Source organism: Perissodus microlepis, chromosome 13 (genome assembly GCF_051167445.1).
Source record: "Perissodus microlepis isolate ML-2025 ecotype Zambia chromosome 13, ASM5116744v1, whole genome shotgun sequence".
NCBI lineage: Eukaryota > Metazoa > Chordata > Actinopteri > Cichliformes > Cichlidae > Perissodus > Perissodus microlepis.
This window is the reverse complement of record NC_140473.1, coordinates 27,853,386-27,874,731: the sequence shown is the minus strand read 5'-3', so window position 1 is coordinate 27,874,731 and position 21,346 is coordinate 27,853,386. Positions and strand designations below refer to the sequence as shown.

Sequence of the window (21,346 nt, the reverse complement as noted above, 5' to 3'; positions counted from 1 at the left end):
AAATACACAGTAAAATACTTATATATTACTTTTTTTTTTTTTTACAGTGTGGTGTACCAACTAGATATAACTATCAGTTTAATCAAAATATGACAACAGTTGTTGAGCTGTGAATCGTGGCTAGAGCTGAGTCTACTAAATTAAAACTTGTTGGCTTCCAAAGCGGTCGACTTCTTAAGTAAGGCAACGTGATGTCCTGGGGAATAATAAATCATGTGTCTTGCTAGATTCAATAAAAGCTTCGGAAATGTTAACATGCTTTCGAAGCACAAGCAGCCATACAGGAATGTACCTAAATATGCATAATGCAGTATATAACTGGAAAATTTCTGCAAATTTTCATCTAGGTGACATTCTTAGTAAAAGTGCAAGATAATTCTTCTCATTAGTTTTTGCCTTCATGAAACTTCCCCTAGATGATTGTATCTCTGTGTTTATCTGTGCTGTGTTCCTGTACAAGTGTCAGTGAGTTTGTAGCTGTAGGTCTCTTTGAGGATACATGAAGCCACATGACTTCAGCTTGACTAAAGCTCATGTGATACCGTAAAGGCTTTGGGACAGTTTTCTCTCTCCCCTACGCCAGAGGAATGCATCTCAGTGTGATTAGGTTAAGATGAAGCTCATTAAGCTTCAGTTGACAACATGTGACATTAATAATTGAATCTTTGAATCAACCTCGTAGTCAGAGATAGACCACAAATTCTTGGAGGTATCCAAACTTCTTCGTCAGTTGCCCCCTTATTCATTTGCGGATATTGTAAAAACAAAATAAAGCAAAACGTAAAATAAAAAGAGTATATTTACTACACCTTTGTCTTGACGTTTCGCCAAACCTAGGGTTTAGCAACTTATTAACTTGTATATTATAAACTTGCAACAACATTTTTTGAATCCAGCAAAATGAATCCCTCTACCTGAAAGCATAGGCGCCATTAGAATGATACCGAAACCAATGTTTGGTCATTTAAAAATCTGATATATCGACCAATATTTTTTGAGTCTTAAACAGATTTTCCTAACGTGTGTTATGTATAGTTATTTATTTACTTATTTATGCTCTGCCCAACTCTGCTCGGATCAGCTGGGAAGTTGCACAATGTTGTCTGGTGGACTAACTATACAATATCAATATCTTTCTCCTGTCTTTAATTTTTCATTTGTAGGCCATCACAAATGGCCATACTGTCAGATCGGCAAGTAGTTAGTATCGACAGATAATATCAACCTGTTACTTGATATTACAGTATGTAAGTACATAAAAGATGGACATTGCCTGTGAAAATGAAAAGTGGAGCCACTAGTGAAGCTTCTTAAACCATCTCTCTGATGGCCAGCATAGACTGTATTGTATATATACAATCTATATATTGTATATATAGATGATATATATACATGACAAAACTCCCCTAGTGCTTACTACAGTTATGACTTTGGTAAACTCATTTGTGGTGAAATTATGGTCTCAGTCATTACTTGCGAGACTTCTTCAGTACATCATGTTTATTGTGTAAACTGTGGTTTGATTTACATTAGATGCAGATAAAAGGTATGCCAGTATCCCATTTCCAGTTACGATTCCACCAAAGCTAGTGTGTACTCCCTTTCTCTCTTGTTGTCTTCTGGCTGCTACTGTTAAAAGCAAAGCCCCCCCCCCCCTGTGACGGAGTGCTTGTTTATAGTGGCTCATCTGATTCTTGGAGTTTTCTGTCTAGTAGGGTGTTGACCTTACAATATAAATCACCTTGAAGTGACTGGTTTTGTGAAATGGCACTACATAAATAGAATAGAACTGAACTGAATTTTAGCTTCTTTTTTGTTTCTGTGCAACAGGAGAGGCATCTAAATAAACTATTAATTTTAAAATAACCACAGTGTTCACTCTGACATAGAATAGATACCCTGTTACCTATTTTCATATGGTGCCAGCATGGGTCTAGACTTTTGACAAACTGCTGTTTTATTTGGTTGAAAATGTCTAACATTCATCTTCTGTTGATCAAACAGAGATAAATCTTAAGTCACATGTTTCTGGATATTTCTCATAGTAGTTTCTTCATCCAGAGCAGATGCAGACATCTTGAGTAATTCGTTTTTTTTTTTTCAACTTGTAAATTTACAAGTTAAGATGTTTGTCATGTGGTGTGTTCGAGGCCTTCAGTACAGGGCTGTGTTCTGCAGCCTGCTGTTTATAAAGGCCAAACAGCTCTAATATAAATCTTTAAGTGGAGCTAATGGTCGACTAATGCTTCAGGTATGTTTTGAATTAGTGTTGGCGGGCGAGGACAGTATGATATACTATGTGTGTACTGTGAATATGTGTGTGTGTGTTTGTGTGAAGTGTGTGCAAGATAACCCAGAGACAACCTTTTTTTTTAGCAACATGACAACGTGTTCAAATAGATCACACAGTACAAGAGACCTGGAAGAACACCAAGACCATAATATAGGCTGGTGCATACAAAACACTTTCTTGCAGACATTTGTGGCACAATGGATCTAAGTTGGAAAGCTGTGGTGTAATTGCTAATACTAATGCATAATTTGTGTCTTTTTCGCGTGATTTTTTGAATGTAGATGTATGTATGTGTTTTTGCGTGTGTGTGTGTGTGTGTGCAGTAGTAGTAGAAGCAGATGGGTGTGTGGGCGGTCTCTTCCTCTCTCCTCCACTCATGCTGAGAGTGAGAGAGCAATAAACACGAGTATTATCGAGAAGATGAACTTGTGCAGTGTAGTTGTGTTTTTCAGCTCTGTAAAAGAAGTTTGTAATTTTCTTGTTGCTCCTCCCACAGTCAGTTTCCCCTCAAGGCACAAAGTCATAAGGATACATGCAACATATTCTGCAGATAACAAGTGTCTGTTAACACAGAACGCACAGTAAGGGCTTCGGGCAGTGGATGTGTTTTTTTTTTCTTCAAGAGAAAGTGTCTGAATTTAATTAATTAAACTGCATTGAAAGAGTTTCGTTCAAAATCTTTTTTTAGGTTGTTGCTGCTAAACACAACGGTATGCTAAACTAGTATTAATACACAATGTACATTAAGTGTGAAGGATCTCTTTCAAGGGACATTTTTTACTAAATTATGTTCAGTGTTTGTCTGAGTTATATCATATTTATATTTTTGTTGACTTATAGGTACAGTCTTATAGACATCTAGAGTCTCAATAAACATGTCCAACAGAGCATCATCAGGTAAGTTATGATAACAAATTTTACCAGCTTAAGAAGCACTAAAATTAAAGATACTACCTCTATCTTATTATTTTATTTTACTCAGATTTCCAGGTTCCCAAAACCATTTCAGTTATTTTGGCTTTTTTAAAGTCTAGTTTCTATTTTGATTTTAATTAATTGAAACATTTTTCTTTCACATCTAGTTTTTTTTTAAGAATTTTATTTTCAGTTACAACAGCATGTTACTGGGAAAACTTTGAATATACAGTACTTTGCTGTTCAATATGTACAATACCACAAAAGATAACAGAAAGAGAGAAGAAATACAAACAAACAAGCCCCCAAACAAAACCCAAATATAAAAATAAAATGTATAAGGGACATTCAGTGTACAGTTAACTACGATAGTGATGTAGAGATTTGGTATCAGGTCATGATAAGGTGATCATTTTAAATGTTTTAAATAGAAATGGCTGCCATGCCTTAAGAAATTTGGTGGTTGAAAAAACCTCATGAGGTCTGCAAGCCACTGTTCATGTGTGGGAGGAGCTTCCTGCTTCCATCTTAAAAGTGAAGCAAAGACAATAGAATTCGAATAGTATTTTGAGAGAGTGACTTTGAGGTGTCACTCCAAAGACAGCCTAAGAGCAGAAGGATCAAATTTAATGTTATATATCTCTGAAAAGGTATTAGATATAGACACCCAATAGTTATGAAGATTGGGGCACGTCCAAAAAGTATGAAGGAGTGAACCTGTTTCTGCTTTACATTAATAATCTGTTCTATCTGGGTCAGCTCCCAGATAGAACTTGGCTAAGTTTTCCTTGGAGATATGTAATCGGTGTAGGACCTTGAATCGGAGGAGCCCATGCCTGGCACATATAGAAGAGGAGTGTACCCTGTGGAGAAAAGATTGCCTGAGTTCATCTGTTATATCCATCCCAAGGTCTTTCTCCCCCTGTGCCTTAAGGATGGAGAGAGAAGGAGACTGTAGATCTAATAATATAGTATAGATTTCTTTAATCGCCCCTCTCTTATGAATGTTTTTATTAATAATTTTATCCAAAGAAGTTTCCTCAGGTAATTCCAGAAATGAATGAAATTGACACTTTAGAAAGTGGCGAATTTTAAATAGCAGAAAAAATGCCGCCGAGGAATATTAAACTGCTTCAGGAGCTGCGTGAATGAGGTGAAACTTCCAGCTACAATAAAGTCCTTTCACATCTAGTTTTAGTTTTTAGATTCGTTTTGGTTAACTATAAAAACCCTGGTGTTTAAGTTTAAGTGACCAATATTGCCGGGTTGTATAGTTCTACATGTGGCGTACTGATCTGAATTTCATTCACACTATTAATTTATTGTGGACCATGTAGTTGTCTAAAAATAATATATTAGCAGCCATTAGAGAAGAGGCCTGTATTACTACAACTAAGAACTAATTTTCTTGGCTCACTACTTTAAAGTCAAGAAAATTATTTTTAACATTATTAATGTCACATTTATAAACTTACAAAGGTGAAGGAAATGCTGGTAATGCTAGCTACTGGATGTTAAAATAGGAGAGAAGGAATCCTGCAGACCGGTTTTTAACGATGAAACCAGTTGTGTTTTCCTTTTTTAGAAAATATTGTTATTTTTTAAATATGAGAATCATTTTGCTTATTTTGCTTCACTGCGCCTGTTTGTCATTGTGCTTCTTGTGTGATGGACTTCACTGAGGCAACTCAGGAACCAGGTAAGGCAAAGATAATGTTTTAACCCAGCGACAGAGTAACTGGTGCCCCAGAGTTTGGAAGAATTAGCCCAAATGGAGTTTGTTTCAAATCTACATGTAACAGCTGTGTGTTGGAAATACTAAAGGTAATGAGCCAGATGTTGACTTGCTTTAAAAACAGTGACAGCAGACATTACTGCTAAGTCAAAATCATAACAAGTCTTTTAAGGACTGGCTCTGAAGCCCTGTGCCAAATATTTAATTGTTGTTGACAGAGCCTGAGAGTGGAGCGTGTATTGTTTTAGCTGTGTTTTATTGTTTTTATGTCTTCTTTGTTGTTTTATGAGGATACAAGAGTTTTTTATAAACTCCAAAGAAAAGAAGAAGTCAATGCAAACTCAAAAACTCAGAAGATATCGTGATACAAATGTTTGGAGATGCTGCCCAGCTCTAGTTATGAGTATTAGATTTTATGTACAGTATTTTATTTTCTTTTGATGTCTGCACCGGCATGTATTATCTCTGTTAAGTAAATGTTTTCAGATACATTTGTTAACATTTGGTTTGGACACTGAGGCGCTGTGTGGCAGTCAGTGGTAACTGTGAGTATAGTTGTCTCTGAATCTCCTTCCAGTATTGTCTGTCTCTTTCCCCACTTCTCTTCCTGCTCCCTTAGAGCGTCATCCACCCTGTCTCGAGTCAGTTGGAGGTTAATGCACATGTTTCTCCTCAATCTCTGTTTTTCTCTCTTCCGTTATTCCAGGCAATGATCTCTATCTCCATCTGTGAGAAACCACAACTGCTGCTTTTTGCACAGATGCACTTGCGCTCAAATGGTACATACAGATATTGTCATAGAGGGCCTCTAAGGGATCTGCATAGGCACACTGAGAGTGATTTGGTTGTGGAAGTTGAGGTTCAGTGTGCCATTTTTCTAACTTAATGCTTTAAAGTCTTATGCTGCAAAGACTAGTTTATGGCTGTGAAACATACAAACTAACATGCAGTATATTAAAATTCTGTACTGTCAGTCCAGCAGTTGCTGATATATTTGTGGAGGTGTGTTTGTGTGTGTATGCTCATTAAATTTACCTGGTTGGTACAGTGTTTGTTTAAAGCCAGATAAAAGTGACAAACTAAAGGACCTCAGTTAACCAATCAGGGGAAGTATGCCTTACAGACTGTATTTGCACAATCAAGTAATTTACGCTATAAATCAGTCCACAGCATGTAATGTGCACAATGTGGTGGCTGAGGTGAAAATTCTATTTAATTAAGTTCAGTTTTATCAGGAAGAAATCTCCAGCAGAACTAGGCTCAGGGAGGGGCTGCGGCATCTGCCGTAAACAGCAGTAGGTGAGGGGAGTTAGACAGGACAAAGGACACAAAGTGAGGGAAAGCCAGAGATTAATAACAAGTATTGATGTATAAGTATAGATGACTTAAATAAAACATTACACCTATATGCTTTATGAAAAAGAAAGTTTTAACCCTAATCTTAAAAGTAGAGAGTGTCTCTGTGTTATGAATCCAAAGTGGGACCTGGCTCTGCAGAAGAGAGGCCTGAAAGCTGGAGGCTTTGCCTCCCGTTTTACTTTTAAATACTCCAGGAGCCACATGCAAGCCAGCAGTCTGACAGCAAAGTGCTCTGTTGGGGTGATACAGCACTATGAGGCATGATTATTCAAGATTTTGTTGTAAATTTGAGCAACATGTGAGTAATTTAGTTAGCATGGAAAAGGAGAATTCAATACAAAAACTGCAGATATGCTTTGCTATATATTTATCCAGTGTGCCAAATGTGCTATATTTTTAGATGATAGACATTTTTGACCTACTTTGGTTATCACAGTGTGTACATTTATAATTTTGCCTCAATGCCATCTCATTCGTTCATCTGCTATTTTGCATATGTTTAAGTTTTTCTTTGTGGTTTAAAAAAATGAAATGAGATCAAAAAGAACATTTAATGTCAAGATAAAGGTTTGAGCACAGGTTATCATCCATGGTTCAAGCTTTGCCATTCCCCGTCACTATTTTCCCCTTATTTTCAGTCAAGACTCGACACTTTTGGACTTACTCCAAATGAAAGTCACCAGCACACTGATTAGAATATTTTAAAGTCCAGGTTCATTTATTCATTTATACCAAAGACCTATTTTCAGCAAGGAAACGCCTTGACAATGGGTCATCATAAGCTGTGACACAGTCCTGCACATCATGTGGTTGTGTTCTATTTAGGAAATAGAAGTAGGCCACTAAAGTCACTCAAAAGTCACCACGCATCATTTAGACCGAGCCCTGTGCCCATGCCTGTGTAAGCGTAACTTATTAAGTAAAATGCTTTAAGTGATCGATAAGAATAGAAAAGCTCATTTATGGTGCAAGTAGGCAAAGTTTTTGTATTGGGGAAGGAAACGTACTTCAGACAGTGGCAGGTTGTTGTGAGGATGTGAGAGGATGTTCTAAAGTATGGCGCTTGCTCCGACTCTCTCTTTGCCAGTGAGTATGTGGATCGACTAATTGGCTGTTCTGCATTACTGAGACAAGTACATCCATGTCCACAAATATTGATTGGACTAACCAGGATAATTTAGTTTTTTCAGTTATTCCGGTTTCTTGTTACATACAGCTAATGCTGGATCATTAATGACAATAAATGGGGCAACTCTCCTCTTAAAAGCTTCCCATAGTGAAGGTTTTTACAGTTTTGGGGAGAAATCCCTTGTGAGCTTAACTACAGCTCTTAAAACTCCTCGAACTGCAACATCTCTGTCTTATCTTTCCCCCGTTGTGTTCATCTTACAAACCTGATGAGCTGCATTAATGTCTTTGTTTTGGTTGATCTCCTTTCTTTTCCCGAACAGCTTCTAAATTCCCGAAACAGTAAAGCAGGCTTGTAGTTTTGCATGAAGTAGGAGAAAAAGGGTTTTCTCATTTCTCTAATTTGTTCCTAACTGTGTCCTCTGTGCTTTGTACCCCTGCCTCAGTGTCAGCACGCCATATTGAAAGAGGTCTTAACTCCTAAATTACATCTGGAGTATGCTGGAGGGGCAAAGGTGCTGTTTTTGTCTTCATCATGTTAAAGAGGGATGACACAGTTGTGGAATATGCAAACCACAACCAGAGGAGAACTCGTAGCTATATAATAGTTATCTTGTCATATTTTACCATATTGTAAATTAATTAAAAGTATTCTGCAAAACATATCATGAGCATTAATTAGGCTACAGCAAAAATCGTATGGTGCATTTGTGCCTAATGTCACAGTGAGGTTAGAAGTCCCATTTAGGGAGATAATAATAATAATGTATACTTTATTGATCCCCGTGGGGAAATTACTTGTTTTTTCTCTGCATTTGACCCATTCGCTCAGTGAAGCAGTGGGCAGCCACTAAGCAGGCGCCTGGGGAAGTTGCCTTGTCTCCTCTCCTCTAATCTTTGTGTGAGGGGAGTGAGTGAAGGATTTAAGGATATGCAGCTTGGAAAACGAGGAAAGGTCAAGGTCCCCCTCTGTGGTGCTTCTGGCTGATCAATATGCAATGGATCAAACATTATCAGACAACTGTAGCTGTGTGTGAGAATCCTCTGTATTGTTAGTGTCAGTTTGCAGCAGTAGATTAAAAAAAAGCGACACTCTCTTATCTTCTCTTATTGAGTTAGAATGTAGGTCAATAAGAGCAGAATATTGGGGATGACATATTTATCTATGAAAAATTAGTTTTTAGTTTTTTTGTCACAATTTTTTAAAATTTCAGTTTTATAAAAATAGAAAACAAAAGTAACTTAAGTACAAAAGTCTTATTTGAAAAATAAATCTCTGACAGCTAATAAAGTAAACCCTTTTAAATGCATAACTCTGGTGGAAATAGTTATATGAGGCAGAGAAACTGTGTCTGTCTGTGTGTGTCACCATAGCTGCTTAGTTCACAATGCTGCGGCATCACTTATTCAACAGGGACAAATTAGGCAAAGACAGACGTGGCTAAAGACAAGGACAGTTATGAATGGGAACCGACAGGGGGCCTGTGTGTTTAAGTGTGTATATTTGTATGTTTGTCGTAATTCTGGTTTGTTTGAAGTAAATCCAGTGCATTAGTAGAAACAATCCAGCTGTTTAAAGTCATTCTCTGGAGCCAGAACATATGTGCACTCATCTTACTTCTTGGGTTTAATGCCTCCATTTGTTTGTCATTAATTGACTGCAACAGCAAAAGACATTATTTTCATTTCGTCCTTTACTCTGGGTTACAGAGTCTCTATAGACCTTCAGATCTAAAAAGAAACACATTTTTTTCGTTGCATTTATACATCATGCACACTGCTCAGCATATGGTGCAAAAAGTCTGTGCTGAATACACCACCAACTGGTTTGTCAAGTCTGAGAAATCAGATGTGATGAGTGAGTGGTGGACCTGACTGTCGCCGTACTCGCTGGCTACCAACTAATGATTTATGTGTTGGTAGCCAGTGAGCGTATCTCAGATAATGCTTCTTTCTCTCACTTTAAATCAATAAAATATTAAAACAAATGAAAAACTGAAGTGATGAGTTTATACTTATAATGAAAGAGTTCAGACCAGAAGGATGCTTTCTTATCAACTTCTATAGGCCCAGAGATGTGTTTGCAACCATAGGGATTGTCTATATATGACTCTATATATATGACCCAGATGGGGCTTGAACCCACAGTAGCTGATAGCTTATCCATTAGACCACTGGGCATCTTTGCAATGTGACCTAATTTGCTGGTTGAGTGAGAATGAAGTTATGAAACCCTTTTGAAAGGTTATAGGTTTTGTAAATTTTGTAACATATTAGAGATTTTCAGATATTTGTTGGATAAGGATTTCGTTTTCTGCATGTTTCTTGTAAATGTGGCAATGTTTGCCATCTCAGCTTGTCTACCTCCATCCATCCCATGCACAACAGTGATACGCATGCATCACTTCATTGTTGACATTTTTTCATTACTTAAAAAAACAGTTTTATTTGTTTATATTTATTTATATTTATTTATTGTCTTGTCTGTTTTTATGACCAAATTTGTTTTCACCAGCTTTTATGATTCTGGTAGTTTCATAACCCTTTTTGCATTATTATATCTAATGTTACAATGTCCCTTTTTTGGTGATGAAAATGGATTAATGCAATAATAAAAAAAAAAAAAGAAATGAAAAATTAAAGAAATTAACCTAGTGACAAAGTGGCTACACTGAGGTGAACTGAAGCATGATCATCACTTCCTTGAGAAAGGGGCACATCAGGCCAACAAGCTGAAACGGGATGAAACTGAAATCTGAGACAGTTCTTTGGAGCTCTTAGAGCAGAAGAGCAAGCTTATACCAAGCTTGCATGGGTTTATGTTAGGCGTGTGTTCAACAGGCGCTCTTACAAGTTTAGCAGTGTGTCTGTGTTTGTGTGTGTGTGTCTGAAGGTTCTGCAGTGTGTCAGTCCACAGGGGCCGTGTGCTCTCTGTCACGGAGAATAGATAAAACACAATGTGCTCCCTGTTCTCGCTCTCGCTTTGTCTCTCACTCATTATCACTCAGAGTTTTTCTCTCGCAGTTGTGATTCTCTTCTTTTTTGAGACCACATCCGCGCTTAATCCTGATCGCTGAATATGTTTTATAATAGTTTTGTCCACATTGAAATGTGGCCACATTTAGTGTCTTTTTTTATACACTCCATAAAAGCTGTACATAGCTACCATGATATTAGAGATTGGTTTGAGGAATTCCATTTTTATGCTTTGAATTTGGGCATTTTGGTTGATCACATGAACTGAAAGTTCAAATGAACTGAAAAGATTTTCTGTAGCAATCTGTAAATGTTTTTTTCCTCCTGTTAAAGAGGGAATTTTACCATGGGAGTGCATGATGTTTCGCTCGGTGTTTCTAGTTTGGTAAACAAGTTGGCTGCACAGATAGTTTGGCATTGAAAGACTTGGATACTTGGTCTTAGTCTTGGGCACTCCCCAGTCACTCCTGACTTACTAAAATACAGCATGATTGTACAACACGATGATTTTATTGTCAGTTTTCTCTCTGGATTATAGTATTTCATTCATGTTAATTGCATAAATTTAGACCCTAAAATCAGAGTGACATATATTATTACATTACCATTGTTGTTTTCATGTTGGAGGAGAGAACGTCAGAGTGTCAGCGTACAGCGTGTCTGGAGCGGCTTAGAGCCAAGAGTTCACCAAAGTCATGTGATTTCACTTCAACCTTGACAGCCAGTGGGGCTGTGTGTTTGTGTGTGTGTGTGTGTCTCTGTGTGTTTAGAGAGCTGGCAGGTGTGGAAAGGAGTCATGACTTGTTGAAGGACCTTTATTTTTGGGCCAGTCTGGATCACTAGGAGTTCACACTTTCTCACACATGCTCATACACAGTAGAAGCTGCACAGCAATATACAGCTGAGTCACACTTTTGCCCCTTACACCCAGGGCTATTGTTTGAAGTTTCTACCTGGGGAAAAAAGAAAAAGAAAAGACCCAAATTTAGTCAACAGCTGCATAAAATAACCAATCTTGGGCTTTGTGGATAAGATACATTTTGCTCAATTTATTATCAAAATATACTCCTGCTTAGTAAATTGCAAAAAGGCTGATAAACAAAAATTAAGCTGTTCAAAAAGTCCTTAATTGCATCTCTAATTCATTTTATACAGTAGCAGTGAAGTAACAAAAAGTCCCTACATATGTTTTGGTCATGGTAGTTGTAGACTAGTTGGCTGTTGGACTCCACTAAGGCTTCCCTTTGTTCCAGATTGTTAATGATTTTTATGGAAAGAATTTGCAGGTATAGGATCTCACCTATGCTAGTAGTAGATTATTAAGTCCTGTTGGCTTCATCGAGTGACAGCCTCGAGCTCATACTGGGGCGGTTTGCAGCCGAGTGTGAAGTGGCAGAGTTGAGAATTAGCACCTCCAAGTCTGAGGCCTTCGCTCAGTGGACGAGTTCATGTATGTTGGGGTCCTGTTCATGACTCGGGCAGAGAGTGTAGCAGGTGTGTGAGAGCAAACACAGAAAAAGGATAATTGTGATGAACATTCATGGTGTTAAAAGATTGAACAGAATGACTGATCATCTCAGCACTTTACAGTTATTAACATAAATCACAAACACACACGCACACACACACATGCTTTTGATGCATTAGGGCAGATGAGGCAGGATGGAGGAAAACCTGCTCAATTGAGTTAAAGGCTGCAATTTAATTTTCCTATGTGCGCATTTGTTTGTCTGTGTGTGTCTGTATGTGTGTTTTTTCCGCTATAAATAAGTGTACAGTTTAAGGCTTTTCGAAAGAAAAAAATATCTATTAAATTTGACTCCTTGTTTGATATACAACACAATATGCACAGTGAAGTACTAATTGATGAAAACCATGTGACGTTTGATCTGCCAGTGAAATCAAGTAGCAGATATACAGTATTGTTCTATTTGTTTATAACCAATCAAATCTAGATTGAATTAACATACATCTCACATTAACATGTTTGATTTTTATGAAAACTGAAAAATGGATTTGTTTTATGTGAAGTCATATGATGAAGTTATTCCCTGATTAATCTTAAAATGTTCCTTTTACCAGTCGAACTCATAAAATTGTGGGCTGTCAGTTAAACAGCGATGACAAGTAAATCTAGAGCGTGTGCCATGTGTATGGGAGTGAATTCATAATAACAAAACCAGCGGACATGCACACTGAAGGGCCTTTTCCTTCCTCTTCAGCATCTGTATTTAGTGACATCTGCACCTGTGAGTTTGAGCACGCTCAGTAGCAGTAGATGAATGGAGAGCTGTGACCTCAAAGGCACTGTGTGCATGTGTGCTGTGATCTTTGAGGTCCTGATGGACACAGCGCTTTTTTCTTTCCTGATGTTGTTTCCATTCTAAGGCTCTACACCAGTGTTTATACTTTTGAATGTTTGTTGTGTAGGTCTCTGATTTTAAGTTTGGGGCTTCACATATTCTTTTATCGTAAATGTAAAACTAAAATTACCCACACCTTCCTTTTCCAGGCAAAAATTATGGACAATCTCAGATTGCTAGGGAAAATTTGTTGGCAAGTGATGTGATTAGTCGTTAGCAGATTGCTACAGTTGCCTGTAGTTTGCATGGAATATGCAACACGTTCTCACTCCCAAAGTGTAACATTTTGCGCCAGGTGACAACACGTCCCTATGTTACGAGATCGGAAAAATTAGGAAACATGAGAACCGTTCTACGCATGTATGTTTTTTTTTTACTTAAATTGCTTTGGAAAACACTATCTAACGTCATTAAAGTGCTGGTTAAAGTTAGGGATAAGGTTATGGTTAGGGTTAGGGAATACATGGCTGGAATGTGTATTACCACGGGAGCGTCATTCTACTGGATTTCATCCCTAACCCGGTGCGTAGCATAAGAATGCGGAAGGTCACCTTTCGCGTTCCCCGGGAATGCCTCGGGACTTGACAAATCGTCAATATATTACGCCTCGGGAGTGAGAATGGGCTGGAAAATGTCTGCAAACATTTGCCAACTGCATGCCAAACAGTAATTGGTAATTTTAACTTTGCAGGTGATTGGTCTTTAAAGGGTTTAGAGAGAGTGCCTGGTTACCTGGCCTTTGCCTGCTGGGCCTCGTCAGGCACATCCCAAATAACCAGCATGGACCTTCATAAAAAAAACTTGGGTGTGGGAGGAGTTTGTTAAGGCCCTGGAGCAGGACTTTTGGCTGCCCTCAAAGAAATTCTGGCAAGCCATCAGATGATTAGGGAGGAGAAAATCATCTGGTCACACTATGTGCAGCGGGGATGGAGCACTGCTGACTTCCACTGTGGATATAGTTGGGTGTTGGAAGGAATACTTGGATGATCTCCTCAACTGCTTCCATGGAGGAAGCACTCTAGGAATGTGGGGGGTACCTTATCCATCACTAGGGGTGATGTCACTGAGATAGTTAAACAACTCTCATCCACCCAAGTAGAAGGGGCCCTGGGGTCAATGAGATTCGGCCTGAGTTCCTTAACCCTCTTGATGTTGTGGGGTTGTCTTGGTTGACCCATCCTTGCACAGAGATCTGGCACGATTCCTCTGGATTGGCAGACCATTGGATGGTTTGCCTTTTTAAGAAGGTGGAACAGAGAGTGTGCTTTAATTAAAGGGGGATCACAATCCACAGCCTCCCTAGGAAGATCTGTACTGGAGTCCTGTAGAAGAGAGTCTATCCATTAGTTAAACCTCGGACTCAGGAGGAGCAATCTGGTTATTGTCCTATCCAGAATGCCGGATAAACTGTTTATCCCCTTGAGCATGTATGTGGGTGTGTTGGGGTGTTTTGAGAGTATGGGGTATCTTGGGGTGGGGTATATAGTAGGGGTATATTGCTACAGGCCATTCCCAGTTGTGTTGGTTTCCACCAAGGCTGCCTTTTGTCACCAGTTCTGTTCAAAAAATGTATGAAAAGGGGAATGAACGCCATTTTAACAGAGTAACCAAGTGATGGAAGGTTTGCACTTTCTCAGGATCTGGTTTCTGTTTTTTGCATTGATCTCTCAGGTGGGTTGAGAACACCTTGTTAGCCGGGAAAAGGAACGTTACTAAAGGAACTGTTACCTCCATGACCCAGGCTTGAATAAGCAAAGGTGGATGGGTGGATGAACAGCCAGATTGTTATACTTCTGGTTGCAAAAAGACTTCTGGTGCTGTAGCAGTTATGGGAAACAGCCCATTTTATTCATCAAAAACAGCTATCATTGGCCTGCTTTACTGCTTCCAAACAATCTGCCTGACTTATAACTACACTTAATGTCAATCCCTCTCTATAAAACATTTTTACCCTGGATAATTTTAGTGCGTATGGGTTTAGAAAAACAACACATCCCCAATACACTTGTCAGTACACCTACATGTTCTTTCCATATCTGTCACAAAGACAACACACTTTCTTTGCTTGATTGACAGAGGCAACAAAAACAGCCCAAATTTGAGTAATTTCATTGTTTATAGATCGTTCAGTCTTGTCACCAGAATGTAACTGTCCCTCCTCTGTCAGTTTCATGGTAATTTTTTGCCTCTCTCATCTGTCCATCTGCCACAATGACTTCCTTCCTTCCGTTTGTTCTTCTAGAAAATGCAGATGGATGAGAATAATTATCTTGTTAAACCTCAAAATGTTCACAGTGTACTGTCCTGCCTAATGATGAAGATCCATTAAGCGGGGAAAGAAAAAGAAGTGCCATTCCAGGAACAAGTACTGGATATAAAATGTGTTTTAACAACTACAACTGCAAAAAAAAAAAAAAGATCAGGAAGAGTGCTACCCTCTTCCCCCTCCTCCTTCTCCTTCACTGTCGTACTGGAACGAGCCAACAAACTTTCTCTGTCCTCCCCCTCATCCGTCTCCCTCTCTCTGCTTTCCATCTCTTACTGTATACATTACTGAACCCACGCCTGTTCGCCTTCACTGCACGAGTCTTCGCTTACTGCTGTTCACAGTGTGCGTGTGAATGTGTGAATGTGTGTGTTCACATTGGGATTATCACCACCGTGGGTGGTACAATCTGCTGGTAGAAACTCAGTGAACCCTTCAGCCAGTACCCACTTTCATCAGATTGCTCAAGTGTGCTAAGGTGCAGACATACATGCTTTGATGTATACTGTATGCACACACACGTGCAGGCACTCATTAATCTCCACTTCCCTAAACTTCTCCCTAAAACCATTCAGACTCCTCGATATTTACATATGGGTCTTATGCCTGTGAGAGTGTGGCTGTGAGTGTTTGTGAGGTATATATTTGACGTGTGGGTGTCTGACAGGATATGTGTCAATCTCAACTGCACGCCACAGCTGTTTTTCCTTGAACTTTCTTGCCACATTGCCAGTGTGTCTTGCAAGTGGCACTGTGATATTTTGGCCCAACAGGATGCCACAGTTGTACGGTTTCTCACAGGTTGGTAAAAATTTTTGGTTGCGTTGCTTTTTTTTTCCAATACCATAAGCACATAACGGAAAATACTGTGAAAACCACATGTGAAACAATCACATCATAGGGCTGTCCTTTGAACAATCCCCTATTTAAAACTTCTTTTGGTAGGGTTTGTGTTTTTTCATTGCATAATTGTGCATGCAAGAGAGCAACATAGCATGCAAAAACATTTGACAAAACAGACCTCACATTTACATACCTGCCACTCTAACTGTAACTGAGACAAGGTGACTGAAACTTTGAAGAAGGGAAGGCAGAGCAGGGTAATGCACCCCCTGTTCTTGCTCCACTGATCTCTGCTAATTAGCTTGCAGTGATGGTGCATAGTGATAGCAGATGAGAAGCAGTTTTCCATCAGACCACGTGCCCCTTGTCTAAAAGTCTGGATTTTTTATGCGTTTTCAAATTCAGATGGTATCAAATCTGGGAAGTTGTTGGTAGGGCTAGGTGGATGGAAAATTGTATTTTAATTTAATTTGCAGTTTTGGTTTCCAGTGGTATTGGAATAAAACTAGTAATTCTAGGAAACTCATGTTTTTTTTCCCCTTGTGTTGTGAGTCAGTGCACGTCTTTCTTTTACTTGATTGCACTTTTGACCCTGCCTGAAAGTTAGAATTCACTTGATGTTTAGCTCAGTTCCAGCCTAAAAGAGAGTCCTCAGCCAACAAGATGTGTTTAGAGGATGCAACACTCACAAGGTGCCTTCAGGTGAAGCTGTGGAAGGATTTTTAATGGTTCCCTTTGTCTACATCTCACTTTGCATCTCTTGCCCTGTTCGCTTGTCAGAGTAACAACTTTGCAGCTGGTTTTAGCTCACTCGCCCTGTGGTTTCCATGTTGGTCTCTTGAGGCACGCAAGTCCGCTGCAGCCTGGGCAACCTTCTGCTTCTGGCTTCACTTGCAGGCATTGTCTGGAGGATGGTCTTGTAAGATGTACCGTTTGGTCAAAGACACACCCTAATCGGGGCTTAAATCCCTACCAGACTAACCTGTGTCCCCCATCTTCTCACCTCTTCATTTAAATAATTTTTCATTTGAATTATATCATATATATTTAAATGGTCTTACTGCTGCATGAAGTTCATGCATTTTAAAACTGATAGCGCCTGATTGTTATAAATTGCTGAGTCACACCACTTAAGAGTTATCTGAGCACATGAAGCTACGGGCATCATTCAGTGTGATTTTCCGCTTACTCAGGATATCTAACCAACATAGATAGCGCTGGACAGTATAATCAGAAATATCTATCGCAGTTGTTTTCTCTCTGTGAGTCTAGCAGCCTTATATTTTGATAGATATTATTTTTGCATCGGTCGCTCTTTATAAAGGTTTGCAATGACTCATTGTTCTATCAGGAGTATATAAAACCCCCCATTTAATAGTATCATTAAAAAAAACAAAGCATAAATACAATACAATAAACAACCAAAACAATACATAAGCTACTCTTATTGACTCTGCTAACTAGCTGCCTTAGCTGCCTCGTAACATCCTTGCAAACACCAATTTCCTTAAACATGCAATGATACTTTGAGAAAAATGACATGTTTTACATATTTGCATGTCTTTTGTTTAATGCTTTTCATAACTGCAATGCTTTCTATCTCTATCTATCTTATCTTATCTCTAAATGTTTTTATTTTGGGGGATTGTGATTTTTTTTATGCGTGTTGCCCTTTATGGAATCCTGGAAAACTGTGTAGGATGAGTGAATGGTCCTAACACGTAAAGAAGTAGAGAAGCATTGTTAATTAATTATTATTTATTAAAGAATCATTTTCTTATTTTCAGGAATAATTCAGTTTCATTTAGTATAAAAGGAATTAAGTTGACCCCTATGAGTACACTGCAGCATGAGCTGCTAATTTGGCATCGTTTAGTACGAGTTTGTCTATTTTTTTTTTCTTTTTGTCTTTTTCTTATTTTATTCCTCATTACCTTTCTCTCTGCAGATTGACCTGGAACCAGAGGGGAAGGTGTATGTTGTTATTGACCTATCAGGATCTTCCAGTGAAGGTAAGAACTCAGGGAAACTGTTTTATGAAGCTCAGCGGGGTCTGCCATGTATGTAACACAGAGCGACTGCTCTCGGTCTCACTTATCTCTTGTTAAAAGCTGCTGTGTAACTATCGCAGGAGCTTTCAGTGTAAAGTGATGATGAAGATGTTGTATTACGAGGCAAAAGGCTGTGTTTGTGAAGTCACTCTGACTCTCACAGCTAATGCTACATTGCAGAAGGTATCTGCAATACAATACCTTCTCCTCATTGTATTGCAGAAAACCAGTGTTGCCACATTCAGATGTATTAAAACACCTTGCATGTGTGCAAAGTCCTTACACATATTTGCAGCATGTTTTATAAACTTTAATAAATTATATCAAAAAATTCAAATAAGCTCATATAACAAATATTGAAGATAAATAGGATATTAATAACACTATCTTTAAGATGGGACAGAGTAATAGGATACATAAATATGCAATGACAGTTCAATAATTTGTTATTTTGCATTTTTTAATAACAACGCTAGTAGTGATGTATTTGTAAAGTTAAATATGTAAGTACAGTTCAAAGGTATGTCAGAGCTAAAATAAAAGCATAGACTACACCATTAATCTCTTACCATGCAGTTAGAAACAGTTAAAAAGTTAAAGTTTCTAACTGCAGTAGCTCAAGTATATGTCTGTGAAGGTCCTCAGTCATCCAGGTCATCGTAGTCTAAGGAGCTTGGAAAGAAATTGTGACCCACACCCGTTTTCACACCTTGGCTCATGTGATTAGGTCGAGGATCATCAGGGGGTCCTTTGTCCCTCTTTGGGGGGAAACTCCCACTGGGTTGTCTGTGAAGGTTCTCAGTCATCCAGGTCATCATAGTCAAAGGAGCTTGCAAAGAAAGGCGTCTGGACTTCTTTAAGTTGCTTGAAGACGTTTCACCTCTCATCCGAGAAGCTTCTTCTGAGAAGCTTCTTCTGAGAAGCTTCTCGGATGAGAGGTGAAACGTCTTCAAGCAACTTAAAGAAGTCCAGACACCTTTCTTTGCAAGCTCCTTTGCCTCCCACTGGGTTTAAATCTGGGACTCTCCACCATTTGACCTTAGAACTGAAGAAGCTTCTCGGATGAGAGGTGAAACGTCTTCAAGCAACTCAAAGAAGTCCAGAAGCTTTTCTTTCCAAGCTCCTTAGAGCTCAAGTATACCACTTTGGCCCTCCTTGTTGTGTTGGTAAGGTACATCCTTTGGCCTTTTTGGTTGTATTGCACAGAGACAAATACATGTTATGTAGTTTTAAAATAAAATACTAGAATTGTACACGCAGTGAATATAGTTAAAAACAACCTAACAATATTATTTTAAGTGCTAGCAAAGGCACAATTGTAAAAACATCAGCAAAAAGCTGCTATTTTTTATTTCATTTTTTAAAATGGTCGTTAAACAAAAATTTTGAACCTCTTGATTTGCAAAAGTCCATCAGATTAAGGAAAAAAAAAATCTAATATAAAAAAACCAGAACAGTCTCCACAGCCTTTGTTAAATGACTGCACTCATACTGATCATCATTATAGTTTCACATCCTTTCTCTAATCATCTTAATGTGCAGTTTTTGAGCTTTTGGTGGGTATTAAGTGAAAGGAAAGTGAAAGCAATAATGTAAGCATAGTGCTCCATTTGTATTAAGAGAAAGTAGGTTTTTGCTCTATAATGCAGAATACACTTTAAAAATGGCATTTATTTGGAATTAGGAATAGAGGAACAAAGAGAATGTAAAAACAATGTTGGTGTTAGATGAACCAACAGATATGTGTGTTTAGTTCTAAGTTACTTCTCTTTTTTGTTTTTGTTACTCAGTGAGAACGTGAAGTCCTGTCACTGCACGGAATTTGCAGCATTACATTAGGAAATAGATGTGTCAGATTCCCTATGTGTTTCTATGACAATGATGTCGTGCAGCCACCGCTCTTCTTCGGTATAAGTTAAATGATGCAATCAGAGTTTGACTGTAAACTCAGAGATCACCTCATCATTTAAGATATGAGACACAGTGCTTCGAGAGAGCCTCGAGCTGTAATCTTGTACTCCTACGTGTTGCTGTATGTTTCGCTGCAAAACAGAGATGTAACAGTGTGGTTGACAAGGAGTGCAGATACTGATGTGATATACAGAACTAGTACTTACACTTGCAACAAGACTATAATCGTTGATGCTTTGACTAAATGCTGAGGCCCCATAGACTTGCATGTAAAAGATGGACACAAGGTTCAAGATATATAAAAATGAAGAACTGATATGTCAAATATTCGCACATGACAAAATAATCAGCCCAGCCCAGTTAGGGCAACAGAATCACTTTCCAATTTATCGTGGTTCTCTTCCCTTTCAGTAACCATTACTCTGCAACCACACTATGCCTGACTAAAGTAAGCTGACAACCACTAACCGGTTCACTTTTCTGTTGCTGCAGCAACTTCTCACTTGTGGAGCGAGGTACTTCCCGCAGCAAACTTGCTTCCTTAGTCATATACAAAAGTATAGTTAGGCTGTTGTTACAGTGTTGAGTGAAGCATTGGAGATGGGCAAGCCGTTGATGAATTAATACTTAGTTTAAATATTGATTTATTGTCTTCTCTTGCAGTGGTTTTTCTTTTCCATTTTGAGCAGTGTAAGCTAACCATAGCACTGCAACTGTGTGGCTCTACACTGAGCTTTGATTTACAGGTGTGACTTCAGTTTGTGCACGGCGTGACTGAGTTACTGCAGTATAAAAACTGAGCATTGCATATCTGATGTTTGCTTCAGCTAAGTAAATAAAATGAAGCTGAGGATGATTTTGACCAATAGCATCCATTTTTCAGATTTTCAATCAATTTTGCAATATTATTGTTTTTGTGAATTATATTGGCTATCATGCAATGAAAATCTGAAATTATTACACCACCGGATGGATGTAGCCATGGTGACATCCTTTACAGCTTTGTGCATTAATTTTTTTTCGAAATGCCAGTTGTGCCAGTTTGGGTGATTTGTAGCAATACCTGAATATCTTGATGCATTCTCAATCATCCAGGAAAGTAAATCTCCAAAAGTTGATTCTGTTCATCTGGACGTAGCGTTTTGTGGGAGAAACGTTTCGTCACTCATCCAAGTGAATTCTTCAGTCTCGGACTTCAGACTGAAGAAGTCACAGACCCCAGAGACTGCTAGTGAACTTCTACCGTTCCACCATCGAGACCCTTCTGACTTACTGCTGCACACTCAGGTTCAACTGCTGTACTGTGGAGAACAAGAGGAAAGTGCAGCGGGTGGTGAGGGCAGCAGAGCGGGCAATTGGCACCTCACTAATCCCCCTCAGAGACATTTATACTGGCAGACTTCAGCAGAAAATCAATATCATATCCGTATGTTTGCAGGTGTATGTATAACTTGTACATATCTTTCTTGTGTAAATGTTAATTTGTCTGTGTTATTTTGTAAATAC

The 21,346-nt window shown here is 38.6% G+C and overlaps 1 protein-coding gene across 1 annotated transcript in view; it reads left to right on the top strand.

The window, feature by feature from the left end:
- LOC146375286 (protein kinase C epsilon type-like) overlaps nt 1–21,346 on the top strand; it is an 88,351-nt gene that overhangs the window by 16,312 nt on the left and 50,693 nt on the right. Inside the window, exon 2 of the mRNA XM_084949299.1 lies at nt 17,827–17,890. Within this exon, the coding sequence (XP_084805425.1) occupies nt 17,827–17,890 (64 nt within the window). The remainder of the gene's footprint in view (nt 1–17,826; nt 17,891–21,346) is intronic.